We start from the raw sequence: 23779 nt of genomic DNA, 5'->3' as shown, positions 1-23779 counted from the left end.
ACTGTCCCCGCATCCTGCCGTGCACACTGGTATTCCCGTGCGTTTCCCCACAACGCACCCACACGGCCTTGGACGTCTGTCACTGTAGATGACTTTGCAATCCTGGACTTCCATATCGATGGAATTACACAGTACACTCGCTGTTCTCAGCATAATGATTTTGAAATTCATGCTGCTGTGTTTATTGATGGTTAATTTTTGCATGGGTTGCAGTAAGGGCTGAGATTAATTTTGTTTTATTTTTGTCCCTGGATATTTTACTTTTCCATGCTACTGGTTGAAAATAGCATCCTTTCCCCTTTGGATTTTTTTTTGCCAAAATTCCTGGCCTTCACTGCTCCTGGCCTCCCTTCTGTTCGGTTTACCTGCGTGTCTGCCATCACCCCAGGGCTGCACGATACGGTGGCAGCTTTTTAGTAATCATGAAATCAAGTGAAGTAAGTTCTCTGCCTTTTCCTTTTCTAAAACTCCACTTTCATCCTTCTAGGTCCTTCACACGCCTCAGAGCTGGGACTAAGGGGAGGCGTGTGGCATCAGAGGCTCAGGGTTAAGGGGGGCCCCTCACAAGCCTGGGCAAGCGCTCGCCCCAGCCCTGGCCCTGCCTCTATATAAGTTTTAGAATTAATTTGTCAGTTCCTAGGATTTTAATTTCTATTATGTTGAATCTAAAGATGACTGGAGGCATAATTGAGATCTTCACAACACTGTCTTATGACCTATGAACAAGGGGTATCTTTTCATTTATGTATATCCTTAATTATTTTACAGTGTTTTGCAGTGCACTGGCCTTGTTCAGCTCATCCATTCATATTATAAATAGTATTGACTTTTGAATTTAAATTTGCAATTGATTGTTGTGAGCAATTTCTGAGCATTAACTTTGTATCACAATCTTGCTAGACATACATATAAGTTCTGGTGGCTTCTTTGGTGGATTCCCTGCTGTCTGGGAATAAAGACAGTTCTGTTCTCCTTCTCCAATCTCGATCTCCTTCTTTTCTTTTTTCTGGAGCCTCCAGAACAATGTTGAGCAGAAGCTGGAAGAATGAATATCTTTGTGTTTTTCTGGATCTTAGGAAAACCATCCAGCTTTTCACTATCCTATATAATGAAAGCCTAATATGCTAAGTGTCTGTTGTCTGGTCGGCCGTTCAACCAATCAAAGTATAATATGCTAATGATATGCTGAGGCCGCTCAACCACATACTATGACATGCATCACCAGGGGGCAGATGCTCTGACTAGTAGGTTAGCTCGCTGCTGGGGTCCGGCCGATCAGGACTGAGTGAGACAGGCCAGACATGCCCTGGAGTCCTCCTGTGGTCCCTCCCCAGTTGGCCAACCTCCCGTGTCCTTCACTGGCCCCGATCATGCACTGGTGGGGTCCCTCGGCCTGGCCTGTACCCTCTCTCATTCTGGGACGTCTTGGGGGATGTCGGAGAGCTGGTTTCGGCTGACGATAGAATGACCGGTCACTGTGATGTTCATTGACCACCAGGGGGCAGATCTCAATGGAGGAGCTGCCCACTGGTGGTCAGTGCACTCCCGAATTCATGGCTGACAAGTGCAGCAGTGGTGGCAGGAGCCTCACCCGCCTCCACAGCAGTGCTAAGGATGTCTGACTGTTTATCCTTTGGTCTCTATGTTGCGGGGAGCGGGCCTAAGCTGTCAGTTGGACATCCCCTGAGGGCTCCCAGACTGCAAGAGGTCACAGGCCAGGCTGAGGGGACCCCCTCCTGCCTGCCAAGTGCATGAATTTTGTGTACTGGGCCTCTAGTTAATTAGATGCAGGTTGAGGAAGTTTTCTTTTACTTACTCGCTGAGGGTTTTTAACATAATTGGAAGTGGATTTGTCAAACGCCTTTTATGCATCATTGAGATAATTGCGAAGCCACTCTCCCTCTGGATGGACCCCATGTGATTAGGATGCTCTTGGTCCTTTTGAATTGTGGGATTTTAACTGAGCTAGAGCACTTTAGCTAAAGTGCTAGGTGCTTTAGAAAAGCTTTGTATTTATGTCGACGAGAGACATTAGTTTGTAGTTTTTTATATTGTAAGTCCTCTGTCTGGCTGTCTAACCAGGTAGTGTGGGCCTGCTGGGACACGAGGCGATGTTCCTTCTCATCAGCATTCTGAAAAGATTTGTGTGAAATTGATTCTATATGTTCTTTAAACAAACATAGAATTCGCTGGTGATGCCCTCTGGCCCAGAGGGTCCCTCCATGGGAAGATTTTAAACAAGAAATCTAATGTTTTAGTAGATACTCCTGGGATAATTAGGTTATCTGTTTCTTTCTGAGTTGTTTTTTGTTGTTGTTTGTTTGTTTGTTTGTTTTTTGTAGTTTGAGCCTTTTAAGGAAGCTGTCCATTTTAACTAAGTTTCTGATAGTTCTAGTCTACTTGAGGTAAGTTATCCACTCTTCGTTTTTCATTCTTTAAAGGTGTCATTTCAGTGACTTCTGCTTGCCTTGTTTCTGATGAAAAGACAGCTGTCATTTTAGTCTTTATTTTTCTCTGTGTAAGTGTCGTTTTCCTCTAGTTACTTTGAGATTTTTTTCTGATTATGTGCTTGGGTGTGGGTTTCATCAGATTTAGAAAATGCTTGACCATTATTTCTTCAAATATTTTTCCTGCTTTGCCTTTTGTTTCTCTGTTCTCCCTGGTGGACCTGCCGACATGGCTGCTCTTAGGTTCTTGAACGGTTCCGCTGGCATCTGGGCTCGCTGACGTTTTAGGCTCTTTCCTGTGGTTCATTCTGGAGATCTCTTGCTCCATACTTAACATTCACTCATTTACTCCTGCAGCCTAAGCCGCAGCTGATGCATCCAGAGTATTTGTCATCTCAAACACCGCAACTTTTATTTGTAGAAATTCAGTTTATGTCTTTTACTTCTTTCCTAACCTGCACACACTTTCATTTAACATCTTGAGCACATCCTCTGTATTTATAGTATTCATAGTATCTGTTCCAACGCCATATGGTACTAATTCTAGACTCTGTTATTTCCAGGCTTGTTTCTGGGGATTGCTTCCTCTCTTCATCATAGGCTGTATTTCCCTGTGTCTTCGCATGTCTGGTGATTTTTAATCAGTTGCCAGACACTGTGAATGTTACATGCTGGGGTGAGGTCAGGTCCATCTTATTCCTGTAGCTCCCCCATCGCCTCCCAAGGACGCACTTGTATTGCTTTGGAACATTTTGATTTTTCAAGACTTGCTCTGCAGCTTTGTTAGGCAGGTGAGGGCCAGCTGTCTCCTCCTTGTCTGATTTGGCCCATTATGGAGGGTTGTTAACATGACCCTCTCGGCGATCCTTCCCACGGACTCCGTGGGTTTCCTCACGATGTGCTGATCAACACTGCGCAGCAGACCTACAGGCCTTCCTGCGGATTTCCGGGGCTTTTTTGTGTCACTCTGAGGTCCATGGCACAAATTCTTCCCTGGAATTCTGGTCTGTGGCTTCCAATCGCCTCACCTCCTCAAACCCAAACTCGCTTCCTAACTCATAAGAGCCATCCCGCTCTGCGCAGGTCCCGCTCGGGCTGCACCTGGGAAGTCGCTGAGCCTCGCTCAGGCTCTGTGTTCGCGGCTTCGCTCTTGACTCTGCACCCCTGTCCAGCTGTGCCTTCGTCCAGTGTCTGAAAACTGTTGTTTCATAGGCTTGTTTGTTTTTTAGTTATTTCAAGTGAGGTGAGCTCAGCCCCTGTTACTTCTCCATGTCAGCACCCACACTCTGACCTACCTCCTGTGCCAGGATCCCTCTATTCCTCTGGATTCATGCTCTCAGGTCTGTACAGTCATATCCAGTTTCCACGCACAGGCTCATATGTGACACACAGCGCTATACACTTCAGAACCATCCCCTCCAAGGCTCTGGGCCGTGCAATTTTATTTTCGAAGAATCTTTGGAAAATTGTTTGTATTATGTCAGGATTTTAAATTATAAATGCAACTAAAATTAGAATTTCCCGTTAGCTCCTTAGGGATAAAAACACATGAGGTGTCAATGTGAAATATAGGGTCTCATTTTCCTAGTGTGAGGGGCAGTTGTTCACAAATAAAAGCAGATTCAAATATTCTCCTGAGACCAACAAATAAGTTTTGCAAACAAAATAATTAAAGTGCTTTGTAGCAAGCAGGCGAATCCAGCCTCTGTGGTATTTATTTTTCTGCTTGATATGTGCCTGGGGAATAAGCTGCCAATGGCAGCTCCAACTGGCTCCTAAAATGTTAACAACAGAATAAAAGCAATGGTTTTGTGTTGCAGAGGTCGTTACATAGGTCAGCGTTCCCAATAGTGAAATTTTTGAGGTTCACAGTATTTTTGTACCCAATTCTGAGCAACTCCTTTCTCCTTCCCTCCCTTTTTCTCCCTCCCTCCCTCCTGACCTTCTTCCTCCCCCCTCCCTCCTTCATAGCATTGGCCAGCCTTGTGCTTAGCACTCACTCAGGAGGCAGCGCTGGAGGCAGGAGCCCTGCCCTTGGGGGTTCCGGTCCATCTCCCAGGTAGACGGAGTGACAGGGTCTTCTCCGTTCTGTGCAGGGACAGAGCTGCGGGCTTACAATGAAGGGCCAGAGACTATGGCTCGCAGACCCCGCCCTGAGTGGCCTGCGCTCCAGGCAGCAAACAGGCTATTTTAACCGCCCCTCCAGCTGTTGTGGTGCGTTTCCCACCCAGGCCCAGGCCTGTGGGTTCCAGGAATATCACCTCTGAAAAAGCCAGCATTAGTCAGTAATCGCTGCTCCCACTGGGAGGCGATGGGACCTCCCTTAGTGTTCTGAGTCCACTGGCATGAAAGGAAATGCATCCACAGAGGCAGGTGACAGGGGCCGCCAGATGCAAACTTGCAAAGTTGGTGGAAGCAGGAAGATGGGAGGATGGAGGGAAAGAGTGGAGAGGACAGAGGGGAGGGAGGAAGAGGGAGAGAGAAAGGAGATAGAGGAAATAGGCAAGGAGAAAGTGAGAGTGAGAGACAGATAAAAAGGAAGAAAATAGTCAAAACAATGTTGAGAAGAACTAAAATGGAGGCATCAGCTTCCTGATTTCAAATCATACTGCAAAGCTATGGTTTCTAAAACAATGCTATTGGCCCAAGGCCAGGCACACGGGCTAGAAGAGGAAGCCCCCAAGAAGCCCATATACGCTGTCTGCTAAGCCACAGCACAGCACCCAGGCCTACAAAATGGGGAAAGACAGTCTCTTCAGTAAGTGGTGCTGGGAAAACTGGACAGCCACGTGCCAGGGAGGGAAACTGGACTACCTTACACCATACCCCAAACTAACTCAAAATGGATTAAAGACGTGGACGTAAGACTTGAAACCATGAAACTACTAGTAAGAGAAGACAGAGAGTTAACTCCTTCATCTGTCTCAGCGATTTTTTTTGGATCTGACACCAAAAGCCAAAGCAAAACAAATAGGCAAAAACAGCACAAAACCAAACCAAAAAGCAAGTGGCCTCCATCAAGCTACAGCTGCTGCACAGCACAGGAGACCGTCAGAAAAGGCAACCTGCAAACGGAGAAAATATTTGCTGATAATATATCTGAGAGAGGGCTAATATCCAAAACACCAGAGCTCATGTCACTCGACAGCAAAACAGTCTGACTGAAGAATGGGCAGAGGAAGTGAGCAGACTCTTTTTTCAAGGAAGACAAGCTCATGGCCAGCAGGCGATGAGAAGGTGCCCAGCAGCACTCCGCATCGGGGACACACAGATCAGAGCCACGGGAGAACCACACGGGCGGGGCGGCCGGTGTGGAAGGCAGGTGGTCGCCGTGCTGGTGAGGGGGTGGGGCAAAGGGATCGGGCGTGGCGGGTGGCATGTAAATTGGTGCAACGGAAAACAGCGTGGAAGCTCCTCAAAGCTGAAAAATAGAACGACCATCTATCCCAACAAAGGGAAACATTCCTTAAAAGATATGTGCACCCGGTTCATTGAAGCATTATTTACAACAGCCCAGATATGGATGGAAACAGCCTAAGTGCCCATCAGTGGAGGGGTGGGCAAAGAAGTTGTGAGATTGTGTGTGTGTGTGTGTGTGTGTGTGTGGGTGTGTGTGTATTACTCAGCCATAGAAAAGAATGAAACGTTGCCATTTGTGACAACATGGATGGGACTCCCAGGCTTTATTCCAAATGAAATTAGGGAGACAGAGAAAGACAAATACCATGTGACCTCTCACATGTGGAATCGAAGACAAAAACAAACAACTGCGCGCACAGATTCCGAGAACTGAAGCAGGTGGTGGTTGTGAGCGTGCACAGGGCGGGGGGATGGGAGCTGGAGAAATGGGTGGGCTTTTATTTTGGTTAAAACAAATTGAGTAAAAATTAGAAACAAAAAGAATCCCTGAGTCTAAGAACAAGGAGCCAGCAGAGGAGAGAGCTGAGGAGAAGGGGGTGGCCTCGGCTACCCATCCAGCCTGTCCACCAGCCAGGTCATGGCCTGGGCGGGGCTTCCGTGAATGTCCCCAGGACACACTGGGCCTGTGTGGGCCCCGGCCCACGGGAGGTCCGTCTCCACCTTGTTAAATATAATGGAGTGAAGCTGAACAGGATGTGATGAAATAGAATGAAAGAGCTACTCAAAGTGCCAAGCTCTGGGGACTTGGGCTTCTCTCGGGCGAGACAGTGGGTTTTCCTGGTCAACCAATGCGCAGAGCGCCCGGGGCACCCAGCCCCCGTGGCCGCGCCAGCGCAGGTCCCAGGATTCAAGGTCGGCTGCCACTGTGGCTGGTGTGAGGGCCACTCGTGGGAATGGGGTGATGAAGCAGGTGTGACGGGAGGAGAGCTGTCACTGGACCTGGGCGGCCAGCATACAAGGAGCGGCGGAGAGCTGGCTTGACTATGAACAGAAGCCATTCGTGCCGCTTCCAGAAATGACGGACGAAATGGGACACTGTGCAGCTGTGGAAAGGAAGGAGCTGGGCCTTTGAGGCTGCATGAGGGGCCTGGGGAGCACCCGGGAGCGTGAAATAAGCCGTCAGAGAGAGACAAGTCCCACATGGCCTCTCTCTCATGTGGAATCTAAGCAATGAAATCAATGGAGGAACAAGAAAGGACCACAGACATGGAAGCATAGAACAGACCGACAGCTTTCAGAGGGAAGGAGGGAAGGAGGGGAGGAGAGAGGGAAGGAGGGAAGGAGGCAGGAAGAGATTAACCATGGAACTTACAAGTGTATGTGCACAGCCCATGGACACAGATGATAGACAGGTGAAGGCCTGGGTGGGATGGGGAGAGTGGAGGGGGGCCCAGGGGAAATGGGGACATCTGTAATACTCTCAACAATAAAATAAATTCAAAGTAAAGGAATCCATGTTACTTTTCAGTCGGCGGGCCTTGTGTGTAACAATAAGATGGGGAATTCTGGTCCACATCTTGGAGGGAGTCCCGTCCATCTGGGGTCTCTGGGAGCTGCGAGCAAGACCCTCCAAACATGGCGGGTGGTCTCCTCTCAGCTCCGGGGGCTGGGCGAGGCCGCGGGCCGTGGGTGAGGAGGGCCAGGCCGGGCAGGGCTTTGCTGGCTCGGAGGCTGTAGAGAGCGGTGGGCTTTGAGGTGGAGGAGGAGGGCTGGCTGCAGGGCTCTGTGCTGGACATGTTGAATCTCGTTGAATCGAGTCAGAACCCTGGGAAGGACTGTAAGTCCATTGACAGGTGGCTCTCCAAGGATCCAGTGCCTTGTCCAAGTCACACAGCAGGAAGCGGCGGTCGGGCCCCCAGCCTTCTCTCTCTTCTCTGTGCCATCGACGAGCGCAGCCCGCTTGCGGCAGGTGGCCCTAGACGTATCGCGGCGACCACCCTGTAAGGCACAGACGTGTGGAGTCACTGTGTTATATCTGAAACTAGTGTAATATTTCATGTCCACTGTAAATAAAAATACATTTTAAAAAATGTTTACATGTCTATGAATCACTCAGAGATCTTGTCAAAAGGCAGCTTCCGATCAGGTGACGCTGGGGCAGGCCTGGGGTCCGCGTTTCTAACCAGTTTGTGGATGACGCTGAGCCACGGGTCCCCGGACCACACTTCTGGGAGCAGGGGAGTCCCGGCTCCTTTCTGTGTCCTGGCGACGTGGGGCTGTGTGTGCTCTGTGTGTTAGGCTCATGAGTGAGACACTGCCGGGCGGGACAGCCCCTCCAGCAGGTGCCCTTCGCTCGCTGCCTGCCGTGCGCCCCGGGCTCTGCACACAGCAGGCAGGACGGGAGCCTTTTCTGGTGGGAGCAGTTCTTTCCTCAACTTGATTGAACCCTCTTGCTATTTTTCCAGCTGCTCCCAAGCCTGCGCTGTCGGTGAAGCTCCATTGCTCATTAACGTTAGACGACTGGCAGCGTGGTTTTGGGAGGGAAATGAACGATGGTCCCTCCAGCTGGAAGAATGCTGGCACCACACAGGTGTTTGCTAGGGCCAGGCCTTCCTAAGGAATAAAAGGAAACGACTAGCAATGTGCTTGCACAGCCCTTCGTAAGCTTAGGGGTCTGTATACCGGTTTAAAGATATTTCCCCCTGATGTCAAAGGTTCTGAAATTTTACTGAAGTCTTAAAGATCAGACAAATGCTTGTTTGTGCGTGAGTTTTACGTGATATATTTGCCAAAATGTATCCTTAGGAACAGGAAATTCTTTCCGTGATCATTGCTGCTTTGAAGGCTCATCCCCATTATGGAACCGTCTCTCTGCTCCAGCACACGCGGGCGGCCCCGGCGGCGATTCTGTCCATGTTTTACGTTTTACAAACCCCTGGAGCTTCAGAGGTGCTGCACATGTGGGAACAGACGCCTGCAGTCCACCAGTCAGAGGCTGATGTTTCGTGATCGCAGCCTTTTAACAAAATGGACCATTTCAGCTATAACTGATGTCTGCCTGTGCCCACTTCCCGGTCACATGAAATTCTGTATCAGTCAGCTTGTTTGTGACATAAGTTAGAGAAAAATCTGCACCCAATTTCTTTTATTATCTCACCCGGGATCAGGCTCGGAGACAGGCCCGGGGCACAGACCGACCTTCAGAGGCTGAGGGGGAGCTCAGGCTGCGGCTCTGTCTGCTGTGAGAGGCTGTGTGTCCTCAGGCTCAGGCTCTGGCTCGCTGTGGTGGCCTCGCTGCCCCGTCTCCCTCCCCGTGCTGGCATCCCTCCACGGAGTCTCCCCATGACTCAGTGCCCCCTCCCTGTCCCCCGCAGAGAGACTAGTCTTCTTGCTCTTCTCTTAGGATTGAGCAGACCTTCCAGAACACCCCAAGGAAGGCGCCTCACACACAAAACCAGCAGGGAAGTCACGGACGCTTCCTAAACTGCCCCAAGTATAGGACCCCAGGCTGGCCCACACCAGTGTTCCTCTGGTTTGGGGCCTGGGGGTCACCTCCCACCACCTGAGCCCCAGGGTAGAGGGAAGGGCACTGGTCACCCCGGGGTGAGGCTGGTGCGGAAGCGGGCGAGGCAGCAGGTGGGCAGCGGGTCTGCTTGCTATGTAGGTCCGGTGGGACCTACTTCCCGGAAGTCGCTGTGTGTCCTCACCCTGTTTGTCTACTCTACGCCATCACATATACCTGTGCGGCGAATGTTCCTTACTTAATGGATCATTCCGTAGCTTGCTCTCCCTTTTCTTTCTTTCTCTTCTGTTACCTGCATTTGTCAGGCAGTGTAATGCTACGGATGGTTGTCAGAGCACACAGCAAGTCATCGTGCACATTCCATTGCTTCTTGAATTCTGTTCTTGTCGCCGTTACATCAGAGGCCGCAGTGAGGCAGCAGCAGCTGAGTCTGACAGACACCAACACTCCATGTCTGCAAATGAATCCTGTGATGTTGGCACCACTTTTTAATTTCTCATAGGAGCAAGAGGAGGACGTTAAAATCCATTGCTAGCGTCCATCTCAGCTGTCATCATCTCTTTTGAGTCAAAGGCTCTGAAAATCTAACACAGCGTGTGGGCTTCCTCCACAGGAAAACACAGGCTTGTGCACTTGACATGTTCTGGGGCAGCGAGGCCACCACAGCGAGCCAGAGCCTGAGCCTGAGGACACACAGCCTCTCAGTGCAGGCACCAGGCCTCCCTCTCCTTCACACTGTGCCGAGTTACATGGTGGCTCACCACACACTGTGCTCTCTGAGTTACGTGGTAGCTCACCACACACTGTGCTCACTAAGAAGGGCAGATTTGCTTTTAACCCTAAATTAAGTGCCTGTCTTCTGGGAGAATGTGAGGATTGGCTTTTCTTTAGAATTTGTCTGACTTTTCTTTAGTCTTAATTTTTTGTAAGTGAAGTAGAGATTTGTAGAGGTTTCCTAATAACTTATTTGACTAAAATGAAGATTAAGTTTCCATGTGCATGCTTAGTACAAAATTACAGGCAGAGAGTATTTTATTATTCAGTGCATGAAGCAAGTCTTACATTTTATTGCTTTCATAGAAATCTTTGTGTGTTATAAGGCACAAAAGAGTGTTTTTCCTCGCTGACAGGCAAGAAGGATGTGATGTTAATTGGAAACTCCATTCTGTTCTCTACTTGTTTTAGTTGTTATCATATCTTTGTTTTCGATCTACAAATAAAATACTCCTTCCCCTGAAGAAAGAGCTACTCCTAGCAGTATTTTGCTCTCATTCTATTCCGGTTCTTCCAGTCAGTATATTCTCTAGAGCTTACATTTCAACTATCTCTGCAGATGACCCATCTGAAACCTTCCTGCTCCAAGTCTCCATCATTGCTCAGATGATTTGTAAACTGAACTGTATTGATGAGGGACTGATGGGTGGGGCCTATTAGATCCTAGGAAGGTAAGCTAACAGAAAATTCAGCATGTATACCAAGATAAGGTGGAGCCTGAAGAATTGTTACTTTCTTGCATGTGGAATAGTGAGATGAAGGGAAGGGATTAACTAAAGAACAGGCATGCATGCCCCATGGGCATGGACAGTAGTTTGATGGAGCCCAAGGGAGGGGGAGGCAAGGGTGGGTGGAGGTGGGCAAAAGGGGGATACCTGTACTAATAATAGTATTAAAATGCTCTAACTAAAAAATAAAGTACAATATTTTTAAAGAATACAATTGGGATTTGATAAAATGGAGAAAGTTACACATTCTCCTCTTGGGTCCTTCAAAATAGCCTTCCTAATCCTATATAATAAATATGCTAAGTGTCCAGTTGTCCAGTTGTTCATTCAACCAATCAAAGCGCAATATGCTAATGATATGCTAAGGCTGCTCAATCACTAGCTATGATGTGCACTGACCACCAGGGGGCAGATGCTCCAACCAGTAGGTGATCTTGCTGCTGGGGTCTGGCTTATCGGGACTGAGTGAGATGGGCCGGACATGCTGTGGAGCCCTCCTGTGGTCCCTCCCTGACTGGCCGACCTCCCGTGTCCCTCCCTGGTCCTGATTGTGCACCAGTGGGGTCCCTCTGCCTGGCCTGTACCCTCTCGCAATCTGGGACCCCTTGGGGGATGTTGGAGAGCTAGTTTTGGCCTGATCCCGCAGGCATAAAAGGCTAATATGCAAATTGACTGAACAGTAGAATGACCGGTCCCTATGATGCACACTGATCACCAGGGGGCAGACACTCAACACAGGAGCTGCCCCCTGGTGATTAGTGCGTTCCCACAGGGAGTGCAGCGGCAGTAGCGGGAGCTTCTTCTTCCTCTGTGGCAGTGCTAAGGATGTCTGACTGATGGCTTAGGGCCAATCTCTGGGGGGGGGGGGGGGGAGGAGGGTGGGCCTAAGCCATCAGTCAGACAACCCCCAAGGGCTCCCAGACTGTGAGAGGGTGCAGGCTGGGCTGAGGGACCCCTCCGAGTGTATAATTTCATGCACTGGGCCTCTAGCAGTAATGACAATAAATGTACGGAAGGCATCCACATACAGCAAATAGAAACTTCAGCATTAGACTGAGGCTTAGTCAGCCACAGAGCCAAGGCACAGTACTGAGGTTTGGAAGGGGGTTATGTCCAGGAAAAGGGAAAAGGCACTTGCTAAAGAAAGAAACTTCTATATACAAAGTTTGGTAGGATATCTTCATGGAAGAATAATTAGCCTAGGTGTTACTCTCAAAAGAAAAAGACCTAAAAAAGCTGGATCTGATACATTTAAAAACATTTTTAAGCAGACACGGGACAGTCAAGAGGCCATGTCACAGTGAAGAACGGAAATGCTAGGAAGCGTGTGAGCTTCAAATGTCATTTTTGCCTCAAATCTATGGGCCAAACTGGGGAGATGCTGAGCCGCTGCATCCTTGTGACTGCGGGCACAGAACACATGAGGTCAGGTGGGAGAAGCAAGCAGGCATGGGGCTAATGAAGGGTTTACACAGGAAGTTAGAACTCAGTGTGAGGGGAACTAGAATGAGCTCGCTGTGTGGAGGGCACAGCCAGGGACTTGTCCTGTCTTGGCTTTGGAGCTGTATGGAGGGAAGACATTTTCTCGAAAATTGGCAACCAACCCCCAGTGTAGGCTTGTGATGAAGTCATGTTGTCTGACAAAGCTCAAAGGAATCCTATATAATAAAGAGGTGATATGCAAATTGACCCTCATGCCCTCGCATCACAACATGGCTGCCCCCACATTGTCACAAGATGGCCGGCAGCAGAGGGCAGTTGGGGGTGACCAGGCCTACAGGGGAGGGCAGTTGGGGGCGATCGGGCCGTCAGGGGAGGGCAGTTGGGGTGATGGGGCCAGAAGGGGAGCAGTTAGGCATCGATCAGGATGGCAGGCATAGGTGGTTAGGGGCAATCAGTCAGGCAGGCAGGTGAGCGGTTAGGAGCCAGCAGTCCAGGATTGTGAAAGGGATGTCCGACTGCCCGTTTAGGCCTGATCCCAAAGGGGTCCCCCGAGAGGTCCCAGATTGGAGAGGGTGCAGGCTGGGCTGAGGAACACCCCCCCCTCAGTGCATGAATTTTGTGCACCGGGCCTCTAGTCTATATATATAAAAGGCTAAGCAACCATTCTACCATTTGACCAGTCGACTGGGTGCTATGATGTACACTGACCACCAGGGGGCAGATGCTCAATGCAGGAGCTGCCACCTGGTGGTCAGTGCACTCCCACAGCAGGAGCGCTGCTCAGCTGACCGACGGGCACAAGATGGGGCTCATGGCTGGCCATTGCAGCCCAGAGACCGCAGCGGAGCGGCAGCGACGAGCCATGGCTGTGACAGGCGCAGTAGGGCTGGGATGAGCAGCAGTGGCAGGCAGGAGCGGCAGGCGGCATTGGACTGCCGGTTTTGGCCCGATCCCCACAGGCCACACTGAGTTACATGGTAGCTCATCCGTGTACCGGCCTCTAGAATTGAATATTAAACTACGTGGTTACAGATTGGCAGTGCTCCTGGATGGGTGGTAGAAGTAAACATAAATATTCTCTGAAGTAATGGTAATTCCAGTCAGACTTCAAGGAATTTATCAGAAAATTCTAAGGAAAATAAGATTGCATACATGAGAGAAAGAAAGAGAGGAAGGAAGGAGGGAGGGAGGGAGGGAGGGAGGAAGGAACGAGGAACAAAGGAAGGAAGGAAGGAAGGAAGGAAGGAAGGAAGGGAGGGAGGGAGGGAGGGAGGGAGGGAGGGAGGGAGGGAGGGAGGAAAGAAAGACACAAGTCACCCTGAGGGAGATCCAGGCAAAGAGGGCAGTTCACCCGGATTTGAAGTGACTTCAGTTAGCAGGTGAGCTGACATAGAATGTTAGCGACTGGGCTTTGATATGTTTAGGACATAAAAAGATGCTTGGAAATATGATCAAGGAATAAAAGACACTTTAAAATGAAGCAGAATTAAGAAAGAAAAAAAACAGCTTCAGGAAATTAAAAACCTAATAATTGAAGTTAAGAATAAACATCAGGTGGACACATATAGAGAGAGAATTAATGAACTGGAGAATATGAAGAGATTCTTTGGAATGCAGCCTGGAGACAGGAGATGGGAGATGTGAAAGGGAGGCTGGCATGTGGGAGAGCAATGAGACGTGATGTGCTGTCCACTGGATTTCCAGAGGAAAGTAGGCGATAACGGGGGAAGAAACAATGTTAAACGATAGTGTGGTTCAGAATTCTCTAGGATTGGTGAAAAAAGCATGTCAGATGTGAGAAGCCCAAGGTCAGGAGCAGAATAAAAATGTAAACATTCATCCCTGGGCACCTTATGGTGAGACACTCAGAACCAAAGACTGGAATTGGACCTGGGACCCTTCAGTCTGCAGGCCGACGCTCTCTCCGCTGAGCCAAACCAGCTGGGGCTGCTATAATTTTTTACAGGATTCCCAAATAAAATGTGAAATAGAGAAAGATTGCCAATGAAGAGATGGAAAACAATAGAGAAGGAAGATACCCAAATAAAACTAGCGTAACTGGACAGATACCAGACACAATGGACTACAGGGCAAGATGAGTTACTAGAAATAAAGAGGATATATAACTAAAGGTAAAACATTCAGTTCAGCAAAGAGTCTTACTGCCACACCTGTGTGTAACTAACAACAACCTCAGAATGTGTTTTTTGAATTTTTGAAAATATACGGCTGAACACAAGCAGAAATAGACAAATTCTTGACATAATGGACCTAAAAATAGACCACAGAACCAGCAAGTGGACATGAATGAACATGAGAGGTGCCTGCACACTGGCCACATGAAGGCCGCGGCTGCCCAGCACACACATTCTCGCCACAGTGCCCTTACGATAGCAATCACTAGGGAGATGACGAAGGAAAATACCCTCAGGTTTGAAAATGTTTAAAAAATCCATAGTAAATCAATCATGGGTAAAAAGTGAACCAGAATGGTGGACGTAGCTAAGGCAATAGTGGTGTAGATTTATTATCTTAAATACTTCATCAGAAAGACAAAAGGTATGATTCATCAGCTAAGATTCATACTTAAAATGGGAAAATAACCACTTAATAAATCCAAAAAGGTATAAAAATACGAAAGATAATGGTAGAAATGAATGAAATAGAAAACCAGCACATGCCAGTATCAGTTAAGACAAAACTTATTTTTTAAAAAGATGTATAAAATAGACACGTTCTAGCATCAATATAAGAGTGAGGGCACCGGCACTGTTGTTAGAAATGGATGCGCACAAGCTCCCCACGCACCAGAGCAGGCACAGGGGCGTGAGCGAGGCAAGGCCCTCAACAGGGACTTTGGAGAACGTGGCTGAACTTTCAGACTAAACATGATTTGGGACAAAGAAGGAAAAGCAAAGAAAATCCTTATGAGATAAGAAATTTAATTAGTAATAAAAATAATTCTACCAAGGAAACAGCGGTATAGATGAGTTTACTGGTATAGGCTAGTTCTGCAAAACATTCTAGAAGCTGGAGAAGACATGTGACAAAGACTTAGTATCCAGGTTTTTAAAAAAGTCCATCTAACTGATATGCAAGAGACCCAACTGATAGAAACTGGACAAAAATACAGACACAGGAAAGGGAGCACAAGCGATTTGTACGTGTGTGAGAGGCTTAGCCCTGTTGAGAATTAGGGAAGTGGAATTGAAATCCAACGATGTGCCAGCTCATGCTCAGCAGATGGACAAGCCTAGGAAGTGTGCACTGTCTGTCCAGGCGTGGAGGCGGGCAGGCGCTCTCTACCACTCGAGTATAAACTGGCAGTCACTATGGAAGTTTGGGATCACCCAGGAACCTAGAATATGTTCACATTCTCTGTAGGGGTCCTTTCTAGGTGTGCTCCCGAGAGAAATTCTCCTGCAAGTGCACTAAGACGCACACACAAGAAAATGAACACAGAAGCCTTGTTCATAACAGCAACCAAACGAAAAATTTAAACGGCCATCAGCGATGGAGCCAACGAAGGGTGGCACGGTCGGTGGTTGGTCACAGGGTGCACTTGTACCTTAGTACCTGGAGCGCGACCCTCACATGAATACATCGCAGAACCGGAACGCTAGGCCAGTGGGCGCTACACGTGGGTGAGCGTTGGGTTGTCGGGGGCTGGCGGGGAGCCCGGAGGCCTGCGTGTTGACAGGGACAGGGTGACTTCTGCGACTTTATGTTCCCAGGTGGTCCTGACACAGAGCCACGAGCTCGGGCAGCGGCAGGCGGCAGGCGCAGACTGTAGCTGCCGGAAGCTCACAAGGTGTGCACGCCACACATGATTGGGCTGACATCCATGGTCATAACATGACAAAGGCGGGCTCCTGATGAGGAGGAGGGGGAGCCCTTGGGGAAGAGGCATCTGCCCCTGATGCAGGCTCTTTTTCAGCTGGATGGAAGGCACGCTCATACCATTTTATTTCATACCTTAATGTGTGTAATACTTGCGAGTTCAGTATGTTGTAAAATATAAACTTAAAAGGTAATAAAAGAAGCAAGATGATTTGGAGCCTGTGGCCTCCAGGGCGTGTCTGGGTACGGCATGCTCCTGGGTCTCCACGGCCTTGCTGGCTCCCGTGTCGGTGGAGGTCACAGGGTGCACACTCTCTCCTTCTGCTCACCCAGAGCACCATTTGGGAGGAACGTGCACCTGGGACACAGCGCGCTCGCTCCCAAGTGGGTGGTGTGGATCGGCTGCTGGATTGCCCCTCACCCTTAGGAACTCAGGGTGGCCCAGAGGCAGACCTGGTGCACTGCCCGGAGGTACTGCCTGGCAGGACTGAGCAGGGAGTGGCCGGTGGCTGCCTGCACTGCTGTGGTGCCGGGGACCCGTGAGACCAACAGGACTGGAGCAGGCCTGGCATGGAGCTGCTGGAACTGACTGATGGCAAGGTTTGGAATTTTCCAAAGCGGAGGACCACCCATAGGCGAGGAGGGGACCCTTTGCATTGCCCACAAGGGATCTGGGAGTTGCTTCGAGGGCTCTCAGGTGCTGAGTGCAGCCGTCTCTGTACCAGATGCTAAGAATCAGCTGGAGTCCCTGGGGGCAGGGGCATGTGCTTCGACCCAGAGCGAGTGCATGAGGATGGGGCCCGGGACAGGAAGACCCCAGAGACCCAGCAGGTCTCACTGCAGAAGGCAGGTGGCAGCGGTTGGGCTGGGAGCTGTGCCAGCTCTCAGGGAGTGCTGGGTGGGCAGCAGGACGAAGGCACAGTCTGGAGACCAGGCAGCAGGGGAGGGCTGAGCTCCTTGTTTATGTCATGACTGCCCGGCTCACACAGCCCAGGTGCTGCCCAGGCTGCCAGCCAGGGAAGTGGTGGCCACCCTTACCAGAAGGTGCCCTATGCCCTGCAAGTCGGGCTCCCACAGATCCCCTGGGTCCTGTGTGGCGTGCGGAGGGAGGGCTCAGGCCACTGACGTTCCCTCTGGGAAGCTGAGGACGCAGGAGAGATTTAATAGAAGAACTGCATAAAGCTGGTTCTTTGAAAAGATTAACAACATTGACAATCTCCTGGCTAGACTCACTAAGGAAAAAAGAGAAAAACCCATATAAACAGAATTAGGAATGAAAGAGGAGAGATTACCACAGATATCACAGATATACAAAGGATCATACTAGAATACTATGAAAGTGCATATGTCACCAAATTCAATAACCTAGAAAAATGGATGAGCTCCTAGAAATATACAACCTTCCTAGACTGAATCATGAAAAAATGGAAAATCTAAGTACACCGATCAGCAGTGAGGAAATGGAGACAATCATCAAAAACCTCCCAAAAAATAAGAGTCCAGGACCAGATGGCTTCACCCGTGAATTCTACCAAATGTTCAAAGAAGATTTAAAACCATCCTTCTCAGACTCTTCCCAAAAAATGAAGAGGCAATAATTCCTAACACATTCTACGAGGCCAATACAACCCTGATACCAGAACCTGGCAGGGATCACACACACACACACACACACATACACACACACACACACACACACAACTACAGACCAATATCCCTGATGAACACAGATGCAAAAATCCTAAACAAAATACTAGCAAATCGAATACAACAGAACATCCAAAAAATAATGCATCACGATCTAGTGGGGTTCATTCTTCTCCCAAGAAGACGTACAAATGGCCAAAAGATATTAAAGGTGCTCAACCTCACCAGCAGTTAGGGAAATGCAAATCCAAACTACAATGAGACACCACCTCACACCTGCCAGAATGGCCATTATCAACAAGGCAAGTAAGTGTTGGAGAGGTTGTGGAGAAAAGGGAACCTTCATTCACTGCTGGTGGGAATGCAAACTGGTACAGCCACTATGGGAAACAGTGGTAGTTTAAAAAAATTAAAAATAAAGTTACCATATGACCTAGCAACCTCTCTTCTAAGCACCCAAAAACTAGAAACATTTTCCTCAAAGATATGCACCCCTACGTTCACTGCAGCATTATTCACGGTGTCCGAGACCTGAAGACAACCAAAGTGCCCTGCGATAGAGGCCTGGGTGGAGACGTGGTCCACACACACATGGAATTCACTCAGCCATGAGGAAGGATGAAGTACTGCCATTTGCTGCACCATGGATGCGCCGTGAGAACATGGCGCTCAGTGAAGCATGCCCGTCAGGAAAAGCTCAGAGCCATATGGTTTTACTGATATGCAAACGGAAACTTAGAGACACAGACAACAGTATGGTGGTTACCAGAGGGAAGGCATAGGGGGAGAGGGGGCCAAATAGATGGTATGCGACATACCCATTTCCTCTCCAAGGTGCTCAGGTCTGATTAACCTCATGCATAATTCAAATTATGTGCTTCCTGGCCTCCTGTCCTTTTCTAGACAAAATATTCCCTCCCCAGGTCCTCTATATTCCGTCTCCACTCACTGCTTGGGTTCGAAGTCCTCCTACTGCTAGAAAGTGATGCCCCTCACCCCACTATCCTAGTCCCCCACTATCCTGGTCCCCCACCATCCTACTCCCCTACTATTCTACTCCCCCACTATCCTGGATCCCCACTATCCTGGATCCCCACTATCCTTGTCCCCCACTATCCTGGTCCCCCACCATCCTACTCCCCTACTATTCTACTCCCCCACTATCCTGGATCCCCACGATCCTGGATCCCCACTATCCTAGTCCCCCACTATCCTGGATCCCCACTATCCTGGATCCCCACTATCCTAGTCCCCTACTATCCTACTCCCCCTACTACCCTACTCCCCCACTATCCTGGTTCCCCACTATCCTAGTCCCCCACCATCCTACTCCCCTACTATTCTACTCCCCCACTATCCTGGATCCCCACTATCCTGGATCCCCACTATCCTAGTCCCCCACTATCCTGGTTCCCCACTATCCTGGTTCCCCGCTACCCTGGTCCCCCACTATCCTGGTCCCCACTATCCTGGTTCCCCACTATCCTGGTTCCCCGCTACCCTGGTCCCCCACTATCCTGGTCCCCACTATCCTGGTTCCCCACTATCCTGGTTCCCTGCTACCTTGGTCCCCCACTATCCTAGTCCCCCACTATACTGGTCCCCCACTATCCTGGTTCCCCGCTACCCTGGTCCCCCAGTATCCTAGTCCTCCACTATCCTGGATCCCCACTACCCTGGTCCCCCAGTATCCTAGTCCCCCATTATCCTGGTTCCCCACTATCCTGGTCCCCCAGTATCATAGTCCCCCACTATCCTGGTTCCCCACTATTCTGGCTCCCCATTATCCTAGTCCCCCACGATCCTGGTCCCCCACTATCCTAGCCCGCCACTCTTATACACCACCTGTCCTGTTGTCAGTGCTGGTTCTTGAACCCACTGGCCCGGAACCCCTTGCCTCATGGTCCTGGGACCGGAGCGCATTGCTATGTCCCTACCTTTGATTGTCAGTTGGTCCTGGTGCAACAAGATCATCTTCCCTTAAAGCAGGCTTTGTCATAAGTGCATAGGTCAGTGGTTTCAACCCAGATGCAATATGTAACAGCACTTCAGCTCTTTGGAGATTACTGCAACTCAGCATACCGGGAACCACTGGTCATTCTGAGAGGCTGAACCTCTTAATTTCTCCCTGCCCCGGCCTGGGCTTCAGCTGGGCAGTCTTGGCACTCCTGTCAGGCTTTGAGACAGTCCCTGAAATACACTGTTTGCCATCTTACCCTAAACCTTCAAGCGACAGAAACAACCGTCACTGATTCCTGACGCCGTGAGCTCCACGTCTGCCGTCTCACTGTCTGCAAGCCTGAGGACTGCCGGCTGCCTAGAGGGTGGCTGGTGGCTCTGCACAGCGAAGGGCCTGGCTGGCAGCCGGGGCTTCCTCGGCCGGAGCTCCCGCTGCCCAGACCCTGGCCGCGCGGGTTTCCTGTCTGTAGTCCCTGGGGCCCTCCCATGAACACGTTTCTGCCTGTGGAATTCTCCCTCCTTACAGCTGCCAGAGGCTCTTAGAAATGTAGACCTGATGGTGGCGTGTTTGTGTCTAAAACCTTTCAAGGCTCCTCATCATTGTCAGGGTGGGCGTTTCCTCTGGCTCAGACCCCCATCCCGAGCCGGCCTGGACTCTGCTCCAGGCTGCCTCCCGTCACCCTCCTTTCTGCCTGTCTGCCCCCCCGCAGGTCCTGGGACCTGTGGCGTCTCAGAGCCCTGCTGCTGTCCTGGCAGGTGCCCAGTCACGGGAGCAGGTGCCCAGTCACAGGAGCTGGTGCCCACTTACAGGAGCTGGTGCCCACTCACAGGAGCAGGTGCCCACTCACAGGAGCTGGTGCCCACTCACAGGAGCAGGTGCCCACTCACAGGAGCTGGTGCCCACTCACAGGAGCAGGTGCCCACTCACAGGAGCTGGTGCCCACTCACAGGAGCAGGTGCCCACTCACAGGAGCTGGTGCCCACTCACAGGAGCAGGTGCCCACTCACAGGAGCTGGTGCCCACTCCCAGGAGCAGGTGCCCACTCACAGGAGCTGGTGCCCACTCACAGGAGCTGGTGCCCACTCACAGGAGCAGGTGCCCACTCACAGGAGCTGGTGCGCTCACAGGAGCAGGTGCCCACTCACAGGAGCTGGTGCGCTCACAGGAGCAGGTGCCCACTCACAGGAGCTGGTTCCCACTCACAGGAGCAGGTGCCCACTCACAGGAGCAGGTGCCCACTCACAGGAGCTGGTGCCCACTCCCAGGAGCAGGTGCCCACTCACAGGAGCTGGTGCCCACTCACAGGAGCTGGTGCCCACTCACAGGAGCAGGTGCCCACTCACAGGAGCAGGTGCCTACTCACAGGAGCAGGTGCCCACTCACAGGAGCTGGTGCCCACTCACAGGAGCAGGTGCCCACTCACAGGAGCTGGTGTGCTCACAGGAGCAGGTGCCCACTCACAGGAGCTGGTGCCCACTCACAGGAGCAGGTGCCCACTCACAGGAGCTGGTGTGCTCACAGGAGCAGGTGCAGCTGCTATGGTGCAGTCTCTCCATCTTCAGCAGCACTGACACCAACTCAGCGGGGCACTGCCCTTCCCCCCTTCCTACATGCAAGCACTTAGCTTAACAAGCTCATCCTTCAGGCTCTGCTCCAGTGCTGACTCCTCACAGAAGCCTACTTGGGAAGAGCTCCCTGTGGCGGCTACCTTGCTATCCCTGCGCTCCATGGTGCTCCCTGTCAACAGGATAGTAATCGTCTCTGCCTGGGGAATCCTGGGCTGTTGTGAGCACTGGGGATTGTGAGCACTGGGGATTGTGAGCACTGGGCTGTTGTGAGCACTGGGGGTTGTGAGCACTGGGCTGTTGTGAGCACCTGGGCTGTTGTGAGCACTGGGTTGTGAGCACCCGGGCTGTTGTGAGCACTGGGGATTGTGAGCACTGGGCTATTATGAGCACCTGGGCAGTTGTGAGCACTGGGCTATTGTGAGCACCAGGGCTGTTGTGAGCACTGGGCTATTGTGAGCACCAGGGCTGTTGTGAGCACTGGGGATTGTGAGCACTGGGCTGTTGTGAGCACCCGGGCTGTTGTGAGCACTGGGTTGTGAGCATTGGGCTGTTGTGAGCACCTAAGCGGTTGTGAGCACCTGGGCTGTTGTTATCACCACATGAGATGAAATACATCAGGGCTCAGCATGCTCACCTGGAACTAGGGGTTCTCTTGCCTCTCTATTTCCTTACTGTGTCCCCTGCATAGTTCATCCTGGGATGACCTTGGCCATCACTGAATAATGGGGTGAGGCCTGACTTGCTCACAGAGATATCCCCATTACTGAGCACAGAACAAACCTGCAGGAGATATGGGATAGATTTCATGCTGTGAATGAAAGCATGGATATATTTTCAAAATTTGTATGCAAATCTTTTTAAAAAAGAATCCAATTATTAATGAACTAAAGGCCCAGTGCACAAAATTCGTGCACAGGGCAGGGTGTGTGTGTGTGTGTGTGTGTGTGTGTGTGTGTGTCCCTCAGCCCAAACTGTACCCTCTCCAATCTGGGACCCCTCTCACAATCCAGGACTGCTGGTTCCCAACTGCTTGCCTGTCTGCCTGCCTGCCTGAGTGCCCCTAACCACTCCCCTGCTGGCCCGATTGCCCCTAACTGCCCTCCCCTTAAGGCCTGATCGCCCCCAAATACCCTCCCTTTCAGGCCTAGTCGCCCCCAACTACCCTTTCTTTCAGGCCTGGTCCCTCCCAACTGCCCTCCCCTGCTTGCCTGATCACCCACAACTGCCCTCCCCTGCTGGCCATCTTGTGTCCACATGGGGGTGGCCATCTTGTGTGTTGGAGTGATGGTCAATTTGCATATCACTCTTTTATTAGATAGGATAAGAGGTGCCTTGTTGCATTTTGGTCAGTGGTGTCAGAGGGAGCAGCTGTGCTTGCCTAGATCAGGTCGCTGACTCCCAGCAGAAACCGGGAGGGCAGCCGACACCATGCGCTTCTGACACCACTGAGTCTGAGCTTGGCCCAGGGAGCCAGGGCCTCGGGAGATGCTGAACAGCCTGCTTGCACTGGGGGCACACAAGTGTTGTTTGTAAACAAGCAGTAGGGACTGACCTGGGCCGCCCTTGCATCCCTTTGGCTCAGCTGCTCATAGGCCTTTGGCAGAGGAAGTTCCAGCGGATGTTAAGTGTGGGTCTGGTTGTCTCCCCAGGAAATCAGTGACCCAGAGATTCTGGATCTGGTCCACAGCGCCCTGGGCAGGATGACCGTGGTCCGACAGATATTCCCGGCTGCCAAGGACAACCAGAAATGCACGAGGAACAACCACCGCATCTCCTCCCTGCTGTGCGACCCCCAGGAGGGCTACCTCCAGATGCTGCAGGTGAGAGCCGTGCCGGGAGTCCGGGCCAGTCTGCCCGCCAGCTCTAATGACGGGTTTGTTTGGTGACCTGGAGGCGGGCACAGGGCAGCGTCTCTGAGCAGCACTGGCAGCAGCTGCGGGGTCAGCTCCCAGGCCCTTTAGTCCGGGCACCTCTTTTATCTCAGCCACGTGCTGAGGGGTCAGGAGCTCTGGGCTCCTCGGCTTCTGCTTCTGCTTCAGCTTCTGCTTCTGCGGTGAAGGAGCCGGGTGGTTTGTTGGGGGCGGGGGAGGGGTGGCTCACCTGGCAGGGCTGGGGAAGGAGCTGGGTGGTTTGTTGGGGGGCTCACCTGGCAGGGCTGGGGAAGGAGCCTGGTGGTTTGTTGGGGGGGGGGTTGGCTCACCTGGCAGGGCTGGGGAAGGAGCTGGGTGGTTTGTTGGGGGGCTCACCTGGCAGGGCTAGGGAAGGAGCTGGGTGGTTTGTTGGGGGGCTCACCTGGCAGGGCTGGGGAAGGAGCCGGGTGGTTTTTTGGGGGGGCCCACCTGGCAGGGCTGGGGAAGGAGCCGGGTGGTTTGTTGGGGGGCTCACCTGGCAGGGCTGGGGAAGGAGCCGGGTGGTTTGTTGGGGGCTCACCTGGCTGGGCTGGGGAAGGAGGCGGGGGTCCTCATTTGGAACCTGGTTTAGGTTCTCCT

General features: G+C 51.1%; 1 protein-coding gene across 1 annotated transcript in view; it reads left to right on the top strand.

Annotated features, from left to right (window-relative positions):
• Positions 1-23779, top strand: part of GRID1 (glutamate ionotropic receptor delta type subunit 1) — a 633591-nt gene that overhangs the window by 398015 nt on the left and 211797 nt on the right. The window contains exon 6 of the mRNA XM_036356029.1: positions 22940-23110. Coding sequence (XP_036211922.1) covers positions 22940-23110 — 171 coding nt within the window. The remainder of the gene's footprint in view (positions 1-22939; positions 23111-23779) is intronic.

The sequence above is a fragment of the Myotis myotis genome, unplaced genomic scaffold, assembly GCF_014108235.1.
Source record: "Myotis myotis isolate mMyoMyo1 unplaced genomic scaffold, mMyoMyo1.p scaffold_m19_p_24, whole genome shotgun sequence".
Lineage (NCBI taxonomy): Eukaryota > Metazoa > Chordata > Mammalia > Chiroptera > Vespertilionidae > Myotis > Myotis myotis.
Note: the sequence above shows the minus strand (reverse complement) of the source record. Positions and strands in the feature narration are given on the sequence as shown.